The sequence below is a fragment of the Myotis nattereri genome, assembly GCF_964212035.1.
Source record: "Myotis nattereri genome assembly, chromosome: 7".
NCBI lineage: Eukaryota > Metazoa > Chordata > Mammalia > Chiroptera > Vespertilionidae > Myotis > Myotis nattereri.
The window spans coordinates 27,876,858-27,892,833 of NC_138082.1; the positions used below are offsets into that span (position 1 = coordinate 27,876,858).

At 48.2% G+C, this 15,976-nt stretch overlaps 1 protein-coding gene across 2 annotated transcripts in view; it reads right to left on the reverse strand.

The window, feature by feature from the left end:
- The window catches only part of IRS1 (insulin receptor substrate 1), a gene marked incomplete at its 5' end in the record, with an annotated part of 65,371 nt that extends 49,891 nt beyond the window's left edge, over positions 1-15,480 (reverse strand). The window contains 3 exons of one of the 2 annotated variants that reach the window (XR_013996258.1): positions 12,182-12,275; positions 12,674-12,786; positions 14,486-15,480. Coding sequence is in view for 1 of the 2 variants with exons in the window: in XM_081096364.1 (XP_080952490.1) it covers positions 3,099-6,794 (3,696 nt within the window). Of the gene's footprint in view, positions 1-3,077; positions 6,795-12,181; positions 12,276-12,673; positions 12,787-14,485 lie in introns of those variants that run through there. The other variant, XM_081096364.1, reaches the window with a different exon arrangement.
- Between the last annotated feature and the right edge of the window lie 496 nt (positions 15,481-15,976).

Genomic DNA, 15,976 nt, shown 5'->3' on the forward strand with positions numbered 1-15,976 from the left:
GGGGCCACTGGGGATGGGCGGGGTGGCAGACTTCCGAGGGCGGCTGAGGCCAAATCCTCAAGTCTGGGCAAAAGGGGGCTAGGAGAGAGAGGGAGCCAAGCGCCAAATAAATAGGGAGGAATGCAGGAAGCGGAGGTGACCCTGGAAAAGGGAAAGTGCCAGAGCCTACACGGTTTGAGCCAGACAAAAAGGTCACACAGACAGCGAGGGGACCTGTAAGGAGGGAGATGGGTGTAGAGAATCTTTGACCAAAAAAAAAAAAAAAAAAAAAGGACCTAAAAAGATGGCTTGGGTCTGTGCCTTTGCCAAAGCCTGCTCTATCTGCCCAGCTGCAGTTTCAAAACGAAAAAGAGAATTTGGGGTAAACGCTGGTTAAAGGCAGCTGGGCTGCTGTGTCCTTTTTGCCCTCCTTGGGCCCTCAATTTACTCTCTGCAGAGAGTAGGCCACAAGTACTGTGGAATTCTAGAATGGAGAAAAAAGGGGGGGGGGGGGGAGGCAATGCCAGGAACATAGGCAGGAAACAAAGGGAATGGAAGAGGGGCTATCAGGTCAGAGCCAAGTTAGAGAGACACACACAGGCCTACCAGAAAGGTGGCTGGCTGCACGGGAGGTGAAGCAAAGGGCACCTGAGCAAAATGCCTCACAAATGTTCTCCTTTCATAGACAGCAAAAATCATTAGACAAGCGCAGATGTTTAAGATGAGGGGTTAGGAGACATGAGCACACTCCCCAGAGCAAGCACCTCGTTCCCTTCCCTGTTTCAGGTTTTACCTGCGAAATGGGAACGAGAGGCAAAGACAGTAGTTGCTCAGGAAGTTACAAAGACAATGTTTTCACAAAGTGACGTATTTCTAGGAAAAGTTGTTTGCCAAGGGCAGGTTTGATTTCTTTTTGTTTCAGTATGTAAATGACTATCAAATCACATCTTTAAGCTCAACAGGGCAAAGGCAAGCGAGCACAATTCAGGGTGTACATGAGCCAAGTAGCATTTGGTACACACACACACACACACACACACACACACACCCCTCATCTCTCTCCATTTACATCTTACAAATAAACATTGTAGAACTGTCTGGCATGGTCTGTTAAAGCATGGTCTACTGCTATCCCAGGATTATTAGGGAAATGATTCTATGATTATTTCAGAATGTTATATTTTCCCTAAGAAAACTAAGAATAGAAGGTTATTTTGTTTGTTTGGTTGGTTTTTGATGTATCTTCCACATAATGGAGGAATTTAAGTCCTTTTTAAAAATGAAAACTCAATTTGATCATAAATTTCCTTCAGAGCAAATATTATTTATTTTACTCTATAAAAAGAAAACTTCAAATTAAGAAAAAGGTGAGGAAAACTTTTTTCTTAGCCTCTTCTTTCATCTCCTTTACAACAAAAATTTAAGTTCTGCTGGGGATTTTTTCTTCAAACGGTCATTACTTTATAAATGAAAGACTTTGCACCGCAAATGATTAAAGTGTTAGAAGGATTCACATTCCTCAAAAAACCTTCAAAGATTTTTATTGCTCATGTTGATAAACAAAATTAAGTCTCTTCTAGTGAATCATGAAAAGAAATACTGAATATTGATCAAACAGCTGCTTTTTATATTATATGCTATCACCAAAAATCTTAATTTGTTCATATACTTACACCTTGTTGTACAAAACAGAAAATAATATGGCTCAAATACTGGAAACTGTTAGAACCAAGGAGCTGTGACCACATAAATACCTATCACTAGGAACCCAATGCACAAATTAATTTCTTATGAATGGACACATATTAAGAATAATACTCTAAAAGCTCATTCTGTGAGGCATATATAAAAAGACTATCACAAGATAAACTCTTTGTCAGAATAAAGTGCTTCCAAATGCTGGAAACTTCTGCATTTGCCAACTCATCACATTATTTGTGAATTATACTCCTCTCTTCTTCCCACAATGATGACCACCAGAAAATAGGCTCAACAGAAGGAAGGGCGAGCTAATTTCTATTACAAGTGCTTTTCATTTTCAATACAGCTTTACCCACAGAAGACCGAAAGCCACCTTTCAACATTTCATGAGGTTATCTATTCTGGAACTTAAAGGCAAACAATAAATAGCCAAAAAATGAAGAGTACAGGATAAACCCCTCCATTTCCCTGACTTAGTACGCCTTCTTTCAACATAAAAATGTTAAGTAATTTTACAGACGATGCACAGGAGCCCCCAAATGATCTGTGTGATGTCTCTGTGCAGGCCTTTGCAAGAATAAACAACTGTGAGGCAGACACACTGGGTTGAATTACCATAACTCTTAACTAATAATGGGTCCCAGACGTCTGCAGACTTCACTGTATACCCTGTATAAAAGCAGCCATGCCTGTGAGGTGGTGGGTCCGTGTGTGAATATTTCATAAATCCTGGTTCAGGAACCAAAAGGAAGCATCACCCATGATTACTTTCTAAAGGGTCACAGGTAGAGAGGTATTTCTTTCTAAATATGTAAGCCTAAACAATCTCTTACTCCTGAATCATTTTAGGAGAGCGTGAATAAAAACTGATGTTTCCTACTGCTATTCTTGTTACCTTGGTATTGTGTAATCACAGAACTAAAGTATACAGAACAACTTATCAAGATCAAACTAAGAGCTCTGAGAAATGATTTTAAACGAAGGTTTAGCCCTGTTCTAACAACTATTTTTGTAGAAGAATTGTCTGTTCCAGTCAAAATATACAGTCAAAAGTAAACTTCTATGAGGAGATAAAAGTTCTTATATATGAACTTCACAAACCTCAGAACTGCCATGATAGAATACATGTCTTAGAAATACTACAGTCAGGAACCTCCAATGAAACAGCTCTCCTGTGTGGCTGCTCCTACCGGTTTATATAACTGACTAGAGACTATCAGCCAGGTGTCACTGTGGGGTGAGCATCTTATGTGCCCTAACCTCTCCCACCCCCCTCCTGAGTGCACTCCTTAAGGAAGAAACATGAAAGAGAGGGAAGGGGCAGAAGCAAAGAGAAACAGAATTCAAGCACAAGGTTAGAGTACATTTGTCTCTGACTTTGTCACCATGAAACGCACCTGCTGTGATGTTCAGTTGAGCTACTGGAGGTCCTCTGGCTGCTTCTGAAAACTGATGCTGGCATAGGCGCTTACATCCTCCCTGGAGCGGCTGGTAGAGCTGTTCTCACTGCTGCCCGGAGGATGACGAAGGGTTGGGGGCTGGGGATGCTGCACTTGAGGGGGGTGCTCCTGGAGGTGCTGTTTGAAGTCCTTGACCAAATCCAGGTCTATGTAGTTCAGACCATTCTCCAAACCCCCTGCAGCCCCACACACTTGAGCCTGCTCTTTGGGTGCTCCCCCGAGCTCCCCAGGCCTCAGCCACACGTTCTCAAATGAAGCAGAGCTGTGACGTTTCACATCCTCAATGCTGCTGCTGCCACCACTGCCGCCCCCTACTGCAGCCCCCCCTGAGGGCACCGTGTTGCCGGCCCGGGGGGTACTAGACATGGAGGAGAAGGTCTCGGAGCTATGCCGCCTCCGGCACCCTTGCGGGTCTGCACGGATCACTTTGGCACTCTGGTTGCCACTGGGACTGAGGTTCACCCGGGTGAAGGCACTCGTGCCCCCGGACCCCTGCGGGGCCACCAGCTCCCCTGCTCCTTGAGGCGCAGTGGGGGGAGCAGAGGCTGTGGAGGATGAGGAGGGAGCAGCCGCTATAGCCCCGGGAAGGCTCGCCTCCTCCACAATGCCTGTCCGAATATCAGCATAGCTGACGGGGGCAACTGGAGAGGTGTCCACGTAGCTCTGATGGGGACAACCCATCTGCATGGTCATGTAGTCACCCCGAGTGCTAGTGCTGGGCACTGCCCGGGTAGGCCTGCATGTGCTGGCAGTCCCTGGAGGTGCAGGACCCACTCTGCTCGGCTGGACCACGGGGCTCTCCTGCCAGGTAGCCCTCCGGCCAGGCCCCAGGTCCATGTTCATGTACTCTTCAGTGCCAGACTCTTCCTCCCTGGGAGCTGGCTGGAGCTGGGATGGACACCTGACAGAAGGCAAGCTGTGGGATGCCACGGGACCAGATAAGTAGCCAGGCTGATCACTCCCAAATTCGATATTCACATATTCCCCTGGGCTCTTGGGCTCTGGAGGAAGCAGTAGGGCCGGCTGCTGCTGCTCTCGAGCCCGAGGTAAGGTGCTGGCCTTGGGGTCCCCCAGGGAAAGCCTCGTGGGCCGAGCCAGGCGGCTGTTGGTCTGCGCAGCTGAGTCCACCTTTCGAGGCAGATGGGACTGCAGGACCTGATGGTGGAGATGATGCGGGAGGCTGGGCTCGGGCCTCACCCCACAGTATCCCCCACCCAGGCTGTCGTTGCTGGTGGAGGAGGAGGAATCTTCGGCTGCTGCAGCATAGAGAAGGCGACCAGAGCTGGAGGAAAGGCGGAGGTGCTGGTGCCGGGCGGTCTCCTCCAGGTCCCCCGGGCGCTGGGTGTGCTTAAAGGACCTTGGCAATGAGCAGTAGGAGAGAACTGACTTGTGCTGGGGGTCCTCAGGGCCGCAGTAGCAGTCAGAGGGGCTGCTGGTGTTGGAGTCCCCCACCGGTGACATGTTCATGTAGTCACCTGTACAAGGCAAGAGCTTCCCACCACTGCTCTCCGAGGGTGGTTTGGAGGGTGGCAGGGGGTGGGAGTGGTGGCCCCCAACCCCATTTGTCCACAGCTTCCCATAGCTATTCCTAGAAGGGGCAGCACTGTTGCTGCTGCTGGGCCCACCCCCAGTATCGGGGGAGCTGCTGCCACTTGGGGACATCATCATGTAGCCATTGGGGTCCACTCTCTGGGGATGGCGTCTGAGGGGGTTGATGATCTGCTGCGGGGAAGACACACTCTTGGGGCTCATAGGCATGTAGTCCCCACTGCCTTTCCGGCTGCCAGGCACTGGGGCCACTCCTGGGGTCATGGGCATGTAGCCATCATCCGTGTGGAGGGTGGAGGAGTCTGGGCGGCTGTGGCCTCCGCGGCGCTCCAGGGGGTGCATTTCCAGACCCTCCTCAGGGTAGGACTGGGTGGGCAGGAAGGCGGAGTGGCGGTAGCCGGGCAGTCGGCCTCCACTGCCACCTCCTGGTGGGCAGGCAGGCATCATCTCTGTATATTCCTCAATGGAAGCCACGGAGGACTGCGATGGCGTCTTCTGGTGGGAAATGGTGGGGGAGGTGCCAGCTGAGTGAGTCCGCTTGCGAAACCGATTATCCAGATCTGCAGCGCTGGCTGCTTCATCCCCGGCCAGAGCCGAGTTCGTGCCCAAGCCCGTGGCTGGGAGGTAGCGGTGACCATTGCCACCCCGAGGCAAAATGTAGTGACCATTGGGGGCGGCGAGAGTGGAGGCCCCCTTGCCTCCCATGCAGATGTAGTTGCTCAGCTCCTCCTCCCCGCGGGCCGGTGGGGTGTGGCCCAGGGAATCTGGGGTGACACTGCGGAAGGAACTTCGGAAATCGCAGGGACTGGAGCCATACTCATCGGAAGAGATGAAGCCGCCATCACTAGGGGAACCAGACACAGAAGCACTAGATCTCCGCGGGAAAAGACAGTCAGAGGTGGAGCCATGGCCACTGGTGCTGCTGGACGACAGACTGACAGGGCTAGTGGCCGAAGGCGAGCAGCGAGAAGAAGGCATGGGGATGGATCGGCTGTGGTTGAGTGGGGGGTGCAGCCGCGAGCAGCCCCGATGCCGGTGGGCGTGGGTCCTGTTGGTGCTAGGACTCACGGGGCTGCCGTCCACCGAGGCCGGGCGGGACATGGTGCCTTCCCCGTCGCTGGAGGCGCGGACACGGAAGGAGCCCTGCTTCCCGCCCACCAGGCTGGCGGGAGAGGTGGCCGTGATGCTCTCGGTGCGTGAGCGGCGGGTCAGCCCCACCTGGCTGGGCGGAGGGTTGTTGAGGTGGTGCCGGCGCAGCGGGACGCTGATGGGGTTGGAGCAGTTGGAGGAAGACTGGCTCTTGCTGCGAGGCCGGAATTCATCGCTCATCGCCCGCATGGCCTCCAGGATGGTCTCGTGCATGCTCTGGGCCACCACCGAGTCCTCCACCTGCATCCAGAACTCCCCGGGGCCGGTCACTGCGGAACGGCCCACTTCGATGAAGAAGAAGTTCTCCGAGTGGCCACAGCGCCGGATGTTCATCAGCTGCAGCACCACTGCGGCCGCGTCTGTGTTCAGCTTCACGAAGCTGATGGTCTTGCTGGTCAGGCAGAGGCGGTAGATACCAATCAGGTTCTTTGTCTGACCCAGGCCCTTGGGTTTCAAGACCACCTGCCAGACCTCTTTGAAGGCGGGCCCTGGGTTGCTGTCCCCGAAGCTCAGGTCCTCCCCAGCCTCGCCAACGCCAGAGCTGCCACTGCAGCTGCCCCCGCCGCCTCCTGTCCCGGGGGCCGAAGCCCCGTCGTGGTGGCTCTTGGCGCGGTTATGCAGCTGCAGGAGGGCCTGGTACCAGCTGTCCTGCTCGGCCTCGCTGTCCGCTGCGATCGCAAAGTGCTCGTCCCGGGTGTAGAGGGCCACCAGGTGCTTATTCTTGGAGTCAGCCCGCTTGTTGATGTTGAAACAGCTCTCGAGGGGGATCGAGCGTTTGGGGGCGCTCGACTTGTGCCGCCACTTCTTCTCGTTCTCGTAGTACTCCAGGCGCGCCGGGCCCCCCGCCTCGCTGGCCGCCCGCAGCACGAAGAAGCGCTTGTGCATGCTCTTGGGTTTGCGCAGGTAGCCCACCTTGCGCACGTCCGAGAAGCCCTCGGTCTCCGTAGGGCTCGCCATGCTGCCGCCACCACCTCCGCCGAGCGGAGGGAGGCGCCGAAAAGCCACCCGGTGGGGGGCGGAGGCTCCTCGCCGAGGCCCCGCGCATGCAAACAGGGCTGGAGGCGGCCAAAACCCCGACTCCGAAATCCACGCCGCCCCCCCGCGCTGGGAAAGGGCAGCCCAAGCAGGACGCTGCGGCTACGACGAGGAGAGAGCCCCGGCCAGAGTTTACGGGCGTTTCATGCAAACACCCGGGGGAGAGGCAGTGCGTCCGGCGGGTGTGCAGCCCGGATCCTCACAGAGCCAAGTCTCTGGGAAGGAGTGTAGATGCATCTCTCCCCGCCCGAGCCGGAGTCCCGAGCAGGCAGGCGACAGCGGCCAGGCGTCCCCAGGTTGCCCCTCCAGGCGCGCGCGCCTTCCCTCCCGAGTTCCCCTCTGGAAGTAGCGATTCCCGAGGCAAATTAAATATCCTTGGGCAGGGGGAGGCGAGCTGCCAAGTCTCAACGTTGCACGGGGTTCTCCCTCCTCCTCCTCCTCCGCCTCCTCCTCCGCCTCCTCCCACCCCCCAACAGTCCCCGCCGCCACCAGCCGCCCAAATACCAGCTCAATCGCAGAGACCGCGGCGCTGCGGCTGTTGCTGCTGCTGCCGCCACCCGCAGTCGCGTCCTCTGCAGCCCCCATTCGGGCCCATCTCGGCAGGCGGAGAAAGTGGCTTTTCCACGCGAAACGCTACTAGGCAACCGGGAGAGCTGGGGACGCGCCGGAGGGACAGGCACATCCCTGCCCCTCGCTCCAGTCGGCAGGGGAGGAGAGGAGGGGACAAGGGCGGGCGGCGAGGGAGGAGGTTTGGGAAGGAGTCGGGGAAGACGCCTCTTCCCGGGAGGCGCTGCCTCTGCAGTTACTTCTCCCCTCCTCCCTCCTCCTCCTCGGAGAGTTGCCGAGAGCCCCAACCAAAACAAGCGGCGGCGTCTGGCTCCGCGCGCCGGCCCCCTCCGACCGACCGCGCCGCCGTCTCACTCGGAGGAGAAAAACACGTGACGGAGCCTCCGCGCTCCGCAGCCCGGCTGCCGCCGCCGCCGCCGGGAGGCTCCCGCCTGGGTCCCTACATTCCCGGCCGAGCCCGCCCCGCGCCCGCCCCTCTCCGCCCCCCTCTCCCTCCGGCAGTGCCGCAGCGGCGCCCGCTCCAGGCCTCCGCGCTGCGCTCAGCCAGCGCCCCTGCGCGGCCGCCAGCCTGGGCGCAGCGCCTTCCTCCCCGCGCGCCACCCAGGGCGCCCCCGGCCCGCAGGAATCCCCGGCGCGGGCGCGGGCTGGGGTGTTTGGGTGGTCACCCGAAAGCACGAAGGGAGTCTGGGAAAACGGCGCGGGGTGGGGGCGAGTTCGGGAAGACGCAGGAGTGAGGGTGGGGGGCGGCGGGGGTGCACTGCGGCTGGAGAGCCCGGAGTGGGAGGGCCGCCGGGAGAGGAGGGGGCGCCGGAGCCGGGCTGCATCTTACCTAACAGGTAAAATGAACCCCTCGGGAGGTAGGTTTCTGGTCAGGGCTTTCTTCTCCAGGGAATAGAAAAGCTGCATTTCAGTTTCGGGGTGATAGGCTGTGGTGAGATCTGGATTTTTATACGATTTTCTAAGGAACTTGTGGGCCAGCCTGCTCCTCGCAAACACCGCATTTGCGGCTGGGAGCTATCTCGAAGGAGCAGAGGGTCGCCCAAGGGCAGAGATGGGGCCCTCTGGTCACTCCAAAAAGGGGAAGAGGGAATTCCTGGGAAGCACCCTGTGCCCGTCGCAGTGAGGTTAGCTGCTGATTAATTAGGAAGAACATTTAAATCTCTCGGCTTCTCCTCTTCCCCCATCCTAGCGAGGGGCGGGGATTCACATTTAGAGGTGAAGGCAAGGGGAGAAAATGAGATGCCCCTTATCATATTCCGAAATCTATTTGCGATTTAAAAAAAAAAATATGTTAGGGACCTACAGAGGACTCCTGAGGCCTACTGTGTAAACATTGGCTGAAGTGTTTGTTTCACACATAGCTTCCACACCCATTGAACTACCCCATAAAATCTTTACCCTTGACCGCAGGGATAATGGGGAGAAAACAAGGATGGTGCCAGCTCGACTGTACAGGAACATGGGTACTTCGCGAGAACAGGTCAGCAGCCTGGGTCTACTTCGAGAGACTCTTAGTTGACCTTGCGGGATCAGTCACCACAAGCAAACGCTCCCCGAAGTTTCTATGTATTTTTAAGCTGACCTGTAAACGGGCAGCTTGTCCCCTACTTGCCCCGCTGGTATTAAAGACCCTACGCAGATGACGTTTGGCCTTCGGTTTAATGCTGTCTTATTTTTACACCCCATTCCTGGTCCGCTCGGGGTTTCCGTCTCCTCTTTCCGCGGGAGACGCTGGTCTGCTGCCAGCTCTCAGGCACTGCGGGATGCTGGCGGGGAAAACGCAGCGTCGAGGCGCTGGGCCTTCAGGCAGGGTGAGGGGTGGGGGGAGTTTCTCGGAGAAGCCTGCTGATTGGTGGGGTTCCCTGTCTTTCAAGTTTTGCCTGACAGGAGGGGAGGTAGGGAGAGATGGTAGGGGTACCAAGGTAGGTTGCGAAGCGTAGGGGAAATTTTTTTTTTTTTTTTTTTTTAAAGAACGGTAAACGCCATTCAGCAGCGTGTGATACGTGAATTCCGGGGACTCGGCATCTGCAAAAGGGCGATCCCAAGCGAAGCCCGGGAGCTTCTCATTTCTCCTTTCACCTTTTTGTTCCCTGCCATCATGCAGCCTCATCTGAACCTGGTTAATCTGTAATTTGTGTACACACTGTTGAATTGAAAGCCCGCCCTCTTTCCTTCTGACAGCTTGGCTATGTGGGCACACGTGCCCACTACGGCAGAGCTATAAATAGCATATACGTATTTGGAACTGGTAATAGGCGGCAATAACAGTGGCCGAGATTCTGAGGGTATAGCTTGCTTGATGCGGAGCAGGGGAGGGGTGGGTGGAGCAGGGAAGCATGAAGTTAGTAGTAAAGTGTAACTGAATGGGGTTTCACCCTTGGCAAGAAAAAAGATAAAGGGTTGTTTACTAGTAACAATGTAATCTAAGGCCAAAGGGCTTTTTACGGTTTTGACGTTTAGCGCAGGGTGGGGTTATTTCATATTTTATAGGAAGACTATCTAAATCCCAAGAATTTTACTTTTTAAATGACCCCCCCCCCTCCAAAAAAAAAAAGAAATAAGGAAAAGCTAAATAAAAGGAACACACCTCTATGGAAAACAAAATATTGAACTCTTTCCTAAAAGGAGAGGGCAGGAAGATCAATTTAATTTTCAAATATTCTACAATAACCTTCACAGAAAGGTTAGGATTTTGATCATATAAGAAAAATTATTAAAAAGGTTTTTAAAAAATGTCTCAGTGGGAAAGGGTTTCTGCTTTAAAAACTCAACGTCAGTGGCTAACTTATTGGCTAGAAATCATGAAATAAGCCAGATTGCTATGACAAATTCTGGTCAGACCAATGGGTTTCATGTGGAAGATAATCACTGATCATCAGATACTAGGTACTGCCATTTCTTCCTGGTTGCTGATGTTTTACTATCAATGTTAAAGGTGGTTAAAATTTATTATAATTGTACAATAGTAAATCCATTTGTTCTCTACATTTTTTTTTTTATTAATGGGTTGTGATAATTCTGGAAATAAACATTGCTGCATTTTATATACAAATAGAAAGAGATGTTTTTTGTGGAATCTAAGTGAAGTAATTTAAGCAAGTACAAGTATCATCCTGTCACCTTACACTAAATTAGTCTTGTGGTATACTATAATGATATACACTATTTGAAAAATTTACTCCTAACTGAAAATTTACAGAAACCAAAATGCCACCTAGTACCAAATATATTGCTCAATGCTGCCATCTATAGGACACTTAGAGATGATTTGTGTAATAGACTAAGGTGTACCGGAGCAGCTATGTTGATATTCACAAATGTAGTTATAATTCCAGGCATTAAAACCTTCCATGCCATGGGTGCACTATTGAGCAATATCTCTACAGTTAGTTTCAAAATGGAAATATCGGTCTGTGTGGTGCCATCAGGGACATCATGCAAACTTTATAAATTATTACATATATCTTTAAAATGATCTCTAGTTATAAACTTTTATTAACCAATTTAACTATGGTCAACATAGAGAAGCATAGAGAATCATAAACTACTGTCATAACAGAAATAAGAATTGAGTTGGCTAAAGATGTAACCAACCATTTAAAAATTAGAAAGTATTTCATATATCAAAACAGATGCTTTACTTAAGATAAATAGGTCACAGCTGGAGGAGCTGTTTAAATATTGTCATCTCTAGAATTAATTTTGGCAATTGAGAATTATGCTTGAAGGAAAATCAAAGCTTGTAGATTTTCTCATGTTAATGTCTATTTTTATTTTAAGATAGTTCAAGCATAACAAATATTCAAATGCCTACTCTGCAAGGCAATATAAAATATATCAAAAGAGATACCTTTTTACAGCTTGGATGGGGTAATAAGAGAGATACAAAATAAAGATAATTGACAATTAAAGTCATTTGTGTGTGTGTGTGTATGTGTGTGTGTGTGTGTTAAATCTCAAATAAGTGATATTTACTTATGCAGGTGGAGAGCATGGTGGATGAAATAACTGAAGAAATATTTATGAAGGAGAGGAGTTGTAAGCTTGAACTTGAAGGGTGGATGTAACCCAGGTAAGTGATTGGTTATCTATTTGCTTATGTGTTGCCATTCCAGTGTTTTGGAGCACCTTCTTGTGTTAGGCATTAGGTTAGACACTGAGGATTTCGATATCTAAGACACGGCCCTGCCCACAGGAAGCTTTCAGTCAAGATGTAAGACTAGATAATACAGAGTGCTGTGATCTCTTTGATGAGAAAAGTAGGCACAAGGCAAATGAGACCCCAAAACAATCAACTTCCTTCTGATTTAAAATCATTGATCACAGACAGTACAATAGGAGAGCCCAAAGATGTCTTTCCCTCTGATAACCTTGTTTCCCCTTGTGATTAAATTTTTCTTGCTTTTAGATTAAAAAATGTGAAATAATGAAATTAAAAATGAGCTAGGATGTCACATTTGGCTTGAGAATCTGCTTGGTCAATGCTTCTTAGATCTGCAGATCTTGTTAACATTCAGATTCTGGTTCCCAAGACCTAGGGCAGGCGGAGGGTCTGCATTTTTAACACATATCAGGTGATGCTGAATCTGCTGGGTGGGGGTGGGGACCACCATCAGTAGCAGAGCTCTAGATTAGTTCAAAGGCAGAGTAAGATGGTGCTGTGACACACAAGCAGGGTCTGTACATTTTAGTGTTACATGTGTACATACAATGAGAAGAGCAGCAATAAAAGCTCTACTTACCTGAGGCATCCTTGCATTGGGACTTCTCTCTTTTCAATCACAGGTATCAAATCTCTCTTCTGACAAGTGTGAAGAGCTGTTTTTTTCTTAAACTCTGTGAATGGAAAGTAGCTGAGTGCATTCAAAGGACAAATATCCATACTACTCACTTAGTCTTAAGCTAGAAAACAAGAAATAAAATCTTATGTAAAATAAATCAACACCCAACAGCATAATTATGTAAAATAGAAATGGCTACATCATTAGTAGATACACAATTTGCCAAAGAGTGAAAACTGTAACTCTTGGAATATTTCTAGAACTACAAAATATACTTAAGCATGTCTCTATGAACTGTGAGATTTTATTATTGCTTTAATTTAGAAATTTTTCCATCATGATATAAGTTACAATAAATAAAATCCATGTACAATTTTTTGCATGTCAACTGCAAATGGCAGATGACCCATTCTGTCTCTGCCCAGTGGTGACCTGTCCACTCCCCCAACTGACCTTGTTTGTACACAGGAACATTTGCCTCCCACAAAATTTCTTGCTCTCTCTGTTGGCCAAGGTTGATTGTGTTGTTTTTGGTTTGTTGTTGTTGTTGTTGGCAACTGAGAGTACTGAAAAATAAAGGTTTAAGAATAAAATCTTTTCTTTGTTCCCTGAACAGATTCCCTAATCCTCGCCCTCCCACCCCATCACATTTTCTCTGCCACTACTAGAGGCACTACTAGGGGGTGGTTCAGGACCACGGAGAGCGCGAGGAAGGGGCACTTCCAAAGCATTCTAGTCAGGGAGGTAGGGAAGAGATGGCCCCAGAATTGTTGCTGGACAATTTCCACTTAAAGGATATAATTATAAAGAATAACAGTGGAATTTTGACTCCCTGGTATTTGGAAGGAATGATTTTTCTGGACATTCAGCCAGTGCTTTCTGATCTTCATTGAATTCCATGTAATGACGCATGAGACGACAACAAAAGTAGGGACAGCTAGACGTTGCCGGTGCAAAACACATTTCATGTTTATAATTTGATACCTTTTATGTAAACTTTCACATTTTTGACAGCTTTGGGACCTATCAATCTAGCACATAAGAGAATTAGGTCATATAGAGATATGAAGAGTTGGAAATAGGGAATTGGAAGGTGTATGTGTGGGTTCCAGTCCTAGGTCCTTAGAACTGCCATGGAATCTGTAGCTCATCTTTCAATTCTATGATTACCTAGAACCCTTTCAATAACTATTCTCAATTCCCCTTTTAATTTTCCTTCAGCTAGTTTCATTTGAGTTTTACTTGCAGTTGAGTATGTTCTACTAATGCAGATAGGTAGGGCTTAGAATCAGGGCCATGTAAGGTCCGATAAATCATTTGGTCTGCCCCTGCAAAGGCATTAGGGCTGAGTTAATTAAATGTTTGACCAAATATATCAGGCTAATTTTTAAGTTGATGATTTTATATGGCCCGTGAATGATGCTATAAATATCCAAATGGCCCTTGCCAGATAAAAAGGTTCCCCACCCTTGGAGATAGACAAATGAAAAAAAAAGGGGGTAATTTCAGGTTCAGAATAAAACAAGATTATAGGCAAGGAGGCAGGAACATAGCTTGGAGTTTTCTGGGACAGAGAGAAAATTGGCCTAAGAAAATTGAGTGGCTTATAGAATATATATTTAAATAACTTCTCTATATTACAACTGAGTAGGAATATAAATTCTCTCCGCCTCTTCAGAAGGCAGTTGAACAAGAGCTATAAAACTTTCAAATGCATATGCAATGTACCTAGCAATTCCACTTCTGGAAATGGATTCTATAGAAATAATCATACAAGCATATTCATAGAAATGAATGTTGTCACAGAGAATGACTGAAAATAACATACATGTCCACCAATAGAGAACTTGTTAAGTAAGTTTACCACATTTACATGTTGACATACTGCATAGCCATTAAAGATAATTTAGTAGATCTATGGAACAATCTTCACAGAAAAAAAGGCAAGCTGAGAAACTACCATAAATGCTATCTTTTATGTTTTTATTTTAAATAAAAGCACGTGTATATTTTTATATACACAGAAAATCCTAGAAGGGCAAATGAGAAATCTCAGCAATGCTTTCCCTAGGAGAAGATCATCTTTTATTTTTCCCATATTCTCTTATATTTCTTGTTTTTGAAAACTGCATTCACATATTACTATGTAAACCACTATAAATATAACTAAAGTATAGAACAATGAAAACTTTAATGATATATAAATATTATCACTTTCTTAGAAATTTCTGTGTAGACATTGTTTTAAGCTCTTTAATACGTTACCTCGTTCAGTCCTCACAGCAATCCCGCGAGGAAGATGTTTTCCTCCAGTTGCACTTGAGGTTGCTGTAGGCAAGGCAGCTGGAACTCAGTCCTGCAAACTCTGGCTCCTAAGCCCTTGTGTTTAACCGTTCTCCCTTTGCCCCTCCCCCCGTGAGCTTCCCTGACTTCGTTGTAATGCCTCCCCAAAGGCAGATTTCTGGGCATAAAAACTAAATATTCATGCAACCATCTGTCAATGACATCCAATAAGGATTCTCTTCATAATGGCTAATACAACAACTCACAAAACAAACTTTTCCTCCTATACCAGGTGTTTAGATGTGGTGTAGAAGATTTCTTAAACTGACACACCACCTCATAAATTTCATTGCAAAGCAATGTATAATGGTGGTTTCTCTCTCCAGTAGTGGGAGCCATTGACTTATTTAGTCAGAATAATGACAAAGTTGGACTTTCATGTTGAATAAATCACTCGTGTATTTTTGGAGGATGGACTTACAGGAGAAGAGATTGGCGGCAGGGAGGTAATTGACATGAAAATCTGTTGGACATCTAACCATCACTCATTTATTCCATCTTTTGTTAAGTGCACCTTGGTATCCTGTGGGTCAAATCATGGAATGGTGATTGGTTTACTAGTAGGCCTTAGAACTGAACTGCCTTGGTTCAGTCGGATCTGCCATATATTATCACTGCAAATGTTGACAACTTAACCTCCCTCATGTCTCAAGTATCAATACCAGGGGAATAATAGTATCTCCATTAATCAGTGTAAGGTTTTAAATGGATACTGATTATATTTTGAGCACTTAATAAATATTAGCCATCATCATGATTGTTGTTCTCAACCATGTGTTTTGAATGGTATTAGTCCCTTCACTCCTCATCTCCCCCACCACACTGCAAAACAGGTGCTAGCATACAGTCCATACAGTGGTGAGGAGCACAGAAATTTCATCCTTCAAGAATGAAGAGTCAGTTTGACCTCTTAATCTACTTTATTCTTTTTATATTACCAGATGCATTTTACATTTGTTCTCAGAAAGAAGAGAATTGATGTGACATTGACCACTGCTTTGGGGTAAGCAATAAATATGTGTTAAAGAAAGAAACCATTCCAGCCCGGCCGGCGTGAGTCAGTGGTTGAGTGATGACCCATGAACCAGAGGTCACAGTTTGATTCCCAGTCAGGACACTTGCCCAGGTTGTGGGCTTGATCCTCAGTAGGGAGCATGCAGGAGGCAGCCGATCCATGATTCTCTCTCATCATTAATGTTTCTTCTCTCTTTCGCTCTCCCTTCCTCTCTGAAATCAATAAAAAATATATAAAAAAGAAGAAGAAACCATTCCAGGCCTGGGACTATATGAGTGATGGTGGGGAAGTCATGAAGAAAAGCACGTATTCCATGTGGACTGGAGCAGAGGGAACATGTGTCCTGTCTGAAGCATTCAGAACCTGGAAACCATCATAATAGCCACTATAAGAAGTGG